This window comes from Wolffia australiana, chromosome 17 (genome assembly GCF_029677425.1).
Source record: "Wolffia australiana isolate 7733 chromosome 17, ASM2967742v1".
Taxonomy (NCBI): domain Eukaryota; kingdom Viridiplantae; phylum Streptophyta; class Magnoliopsida; order Alismatales; family Araceae; genus Wolffia; species Wolffia australiana.
Genome location: NC_135851.1, coordinates 4916504 through 4920752, shown reverse-complemented (window position 1 = coordinate 4920752; position 4249 = coordinate 4916504). Strand labels below are relative to the sequence as shown.

General features: G+C 53.1%; 1 protein-coding gene across 1 annotated transcript; it reads left to right on the top strand.

Annotated features, from left to right (window-relative positions):
* Positions 1 to 583: 583 nt before the first annotated feature.
* On the top strand, positions 584 to 2127 carry LOC144714203 (uncharacterized). Its single transcript, XM_078588906.1, has 2 exons — positions 584 to 694; positions 1645 to 2127. The coding sequence occupies exons 1-2, from the start codon at positions 584 to 586 to the stop codon at positions 2125 to 2127; spliced, it is 594 nt and encodes a 197-aa protein (XP_078445032.1).
* Positions 2128 to 4249: the final 2122 nt, after the last annotated feature.

Below are 4249 nucleotides of genomic sequence, written 5' to 3'. Positions count from 1 at the left end.
ATCAATATCTCTGCTGTGGAAAATCTTAGATTGTTGTCTACCATTGCTCATCAAGTGTACTAAAACCAGCATTCACTTCATATAATCAGATACGAATTCAAACATTTTCCTTTCTTGTGACGTAATACGACAACCTGATCCCGGCATGCCCTTTGTATTACATCATCTGCACCCACCTCGCGCGATGCCGGTTGGGCGCGCGCCTCGTGAGGTTCCTCCCCACCATTGGGATGAGCGTGATCACGAGCTTACTCCCTCTCGTCGCCACACGGATGCGCGACGCGAGGACTACCCCGTGCCCAAGCAGCACTTGGACGACGATGAACATCGGCGTGAAGAGCACCGTGCCCGCATCCAGAGAAACGTACACGCCAACGTTATCATCTTTGATGGTTCACGGAAGCCCAAAGAGTTCATCGATTAAGAGTCGAACATGAACTCCTATTTTTGGTGGTACCACATGGACGACGACCTGTGTGACGAATATGCGAAAACAAGACTTGGTGGACATGCTAAGATCTTTTGGAAGAACAAGTGTGTTGCCACAGAGCGACGAGGATGACCCATCACGTCCTGTGTCCAAATGGCACAAAAGCTGCGGAGCAGGTACGTTCCTTGGAAATATCAAATGTCCCTATTCCTCTCGTGGCTCGACCTGAAGCAAGGACGACTCAGTGTGACGGAGTACATCGAGGTCTTTGAGGAATGCTGGATGTGATGCTGCTTCGTTGAGGACCCACGGATCATGGTTTGATTGTTCGCTCATGGACTCAGACCGGCCCTATGCAACGAGGTCCTCAAGTGCAACCCGGTTGAAGTCGACGAGGCATACCATCTAGTTGAGCTTATGGAGCATCCATCCGATGACCCTACTGCACCTAGCATGAGCACAGGGCCTTGGAACCCACCTATCCAGACCAACCCCGCGCAGACTACATCACCCGTGACTACACGGGTTATCATGACCACGGGGAGGCAGGGAACCGCCCCCCCACATCTATGGGATCTACCCCACTAGCTCGGGCCATCACACGCTACATACCGGCCCTGAGCACCGGTGTCAGTCAGGCACGCGTGACATGCTATAAGTGCTAGGGAAGAGGACGCCACGCCAACCAATGCCCCTCAATGGCACTTTTGATCGACGCTGGAGACCTGGACCTAGACCAACTTGGTGGTGTGGAGACGGGACAAGATGATCATCCTCATGGGGAAGGGAATTCACCCTCGAGTATAAGGAACCTGATGGACAGGTTGGGTACATAGAGATTAGAGGGGCACGAGAGACCCCCTTTGTTGCGCCACGATCGGCCAACCGACCATTGGCCAACATCGTCGTCAATGCACCTGGCAAGATTAGAGTGCGGCCATCACCACGAGTCACACCACCGCTAGGCCCCTTCCAGCAGAACCGAAGCCACAACCATTGGTAGATGTGGCCCTTGGCACCTTGATCTTCTACACATATGTCAAGATCAATGGCAATGTGTGTAAGCTGATTGTGGATAGAGGTAGTTACATCAACACTATCTCCGATACGATGGTTACCCGACTAGGGCTGACCGCTATTGATCATCCGACTCCCTACGATGTCTCGTGGATAGACACTTCCCGGTGAAGTGTCACTATCACGTTCTGTTGAAGGTGAGTGCCTATGATGAGAGCGTCCTCTGCGACATACTTCCTGTGAAAGTGGGAAGTAGCATCTTGGCCCGTCCCTGGTTATATGACCATGACGTCACTCTAGCCGGGCAGACGAACATGTGTTCCTTTGTGTATCAGGGACGACGGGTTACATGTTACCCCTATACCACGAAGCCGGCGAACAAGCCGGCCATGACCAAACCTGTAGGGTTAGTAGTCATTCGAGGGCTCGTGTTCACCCAAAACCTGGGCTGCGAGGGAGATGACACGTCGTTGTGCCTCGCCGTCACCCTCGACGTTCCCACCGATCCGCCCGTAGCACCTCAATCACCCAAGATTGAGGCCCTCGTATCGGATTTTGACGACGTCTTCCCGGATGAGTTACCCGATGGGTTACCCCCAATGCGTAACATTCAGCACGCAATCGATCTCGTGCTCGGTGCGACTTTGCCGAACCTGCCCCATTATCAGATGGAGCCGTAGAAGTACTAGGAACTATTAGCCAGGTCCAGGATCTCTTAGAGAAGGGTCTCATCTAGAAGAGCCTTAGTCCATGCTCATTTCCAGCTCTCCTAGCCCCGAAGAACGATGACACATGGCGTATGTGGTGCAATAATCGTGTCACCAAAAATATAACGGTCAAGTACCATTTTCCCATTCATCACATACATGACCTATTCGACATTATGGCCGGATCTACTATCTTCTCAAAGATAGATCTAAGGAGTGGATACCATCAGGTTTGGATTTGTCCCGGTGACGAATGGAAGACCGCCTTTAAGATAAAGGACGGGTTATATGAGTGGAGAGTCATGCCATTTGGCCTCTCCAACGTGCGGAGTACCTTTCAGAGCCTCATGAACGAGGTACTATGCACGTTCATCAGAACGTTTATCGTCGTCTACTTTGACGATATCCTCATTTATACTTGCTAAAAAGAAGAGCATCTCGACCACCTCCGATAGGTTTTCACCGTCCTTCAGCGCGAGTAGCTATACGCACACCCCGGAAGTCGCTTTCCTCAGGTTTATCGTATCCGCCTAGGGTGTTGCTGCGGACTCGGAGACGATCCGGGCCATCATGTCGTGGCTGACACCAGCTAATCTGCATGACGTTATGAGATTATAGGTCTCGCGACTTTCTACCAACAATTCATACAGAACTTTAGGGTTGTCTCGGCTCCCATCACTCACTGTTTCAACGTGGAGCCGTTTACCAGGACCCTCGCTACACAACGAGCTTTCCAATAGCGAAAGCTCGTGATGACCCAAGCACCGATACTCCGCCTATTTGACTTCGGGAATGTATTCGTGATGGGGGACCATCCAACTTCGAAGACCTTGTCCATCAAGTTCGTCATGTGAAGGCTCACGCACAAGACGTACCCATCAAAGTACCTAGCCTCGTTAATGGCCCAACAAGGTTTGATGTTCTCTTTACTTGCATTTCCTTGTTTAGTAGGCCATGTATGTTAGCCAATTATTTGTTTGTTTTTTTGTTTATTCGTACGTGTCTGAACCTCTGTACAAACCTGCATGTTGCGCGTGTGTTAGCGCTGGTGTAGGCATAGTCATGTGCCGCTCTCTCTCTCCTATTGGGGGGCCCTAATTTTTAATTGGGCCATTTTCCCCATTATATTTTGAGGGGAAAATGCCCATATTTGCACCTGTAAAAGATGGGGGCCACCCATAAGAAGAGCAAAGAGAAAAAGATTTAAAAATGTGATTTTTAGCTATTTTTTTTGCTTTTATTGTTTTTCAAATTTCAACATCTTTAGGAAAATGCCATCACCGGAAACCGCCACCACTGTCGCGTTCTACGGAACTCCGTCAACCCCTTCTGAGACTGTCCAGCACCGCCAATGGCAGCCCACCGCCGCTAGCGGGCGCCCGAAGCTGCGAGCGGGCGCCCAGTACCGCCAGCGGCCACCGCATGCCATTAGCAGGAGCTTGACATCACCACTAGTGCCCAGCACGGCCAAAGGCCGCCCATGGCCGCCCAAGCAAACCAATCCCCAAGCCAGCCGTAGATGGCCCACGCCGACCGCGGATGCCCACGACCGCTCGCGCCCGTCCAGGCTGTTCGTGACTCCATGCGACAGCCCAGATTGTCCGCAGGAGCCCATGGCCGTGCAGGATGACAGCGGCCACCTGCGATAATAGCAGCTACGTTTGCCGCTGCCCACGATAGCCCACGCCTCCCGCGCCCGCCCGCAGCCATCCGTGGCCACATGAGACCACCAACGGCTGCCTGTAGACACGCAGGCTGTCCGTGGCCACTCGCGGCAGCAGCATCTGCATCCACGGCAGCATCTTAATCCTCAAAAGTCACGGTCAAAGCTGCCAGGCGCATCCGTGGTGGCAACCGTGGCAAAAGCCACCCGCCGCGGCCATCGCGACAGCCTGAACTGCCGCTGCTAGAGTGCCCGCAGCCGCGGCCGCCAATTGGCGCTGCAACCGCCAGCCGCAACCTAGGCGCCAGCCGTCTCCATAGAAACTAGCCACCACTTCCACCCCAGCAACCGCAACTGCAGTCTTCTGTGCCACAACCGCCAGCTGCTTGCTGACACCGCACCTTGCTACCACCATCGTGCGCTACCAATGAC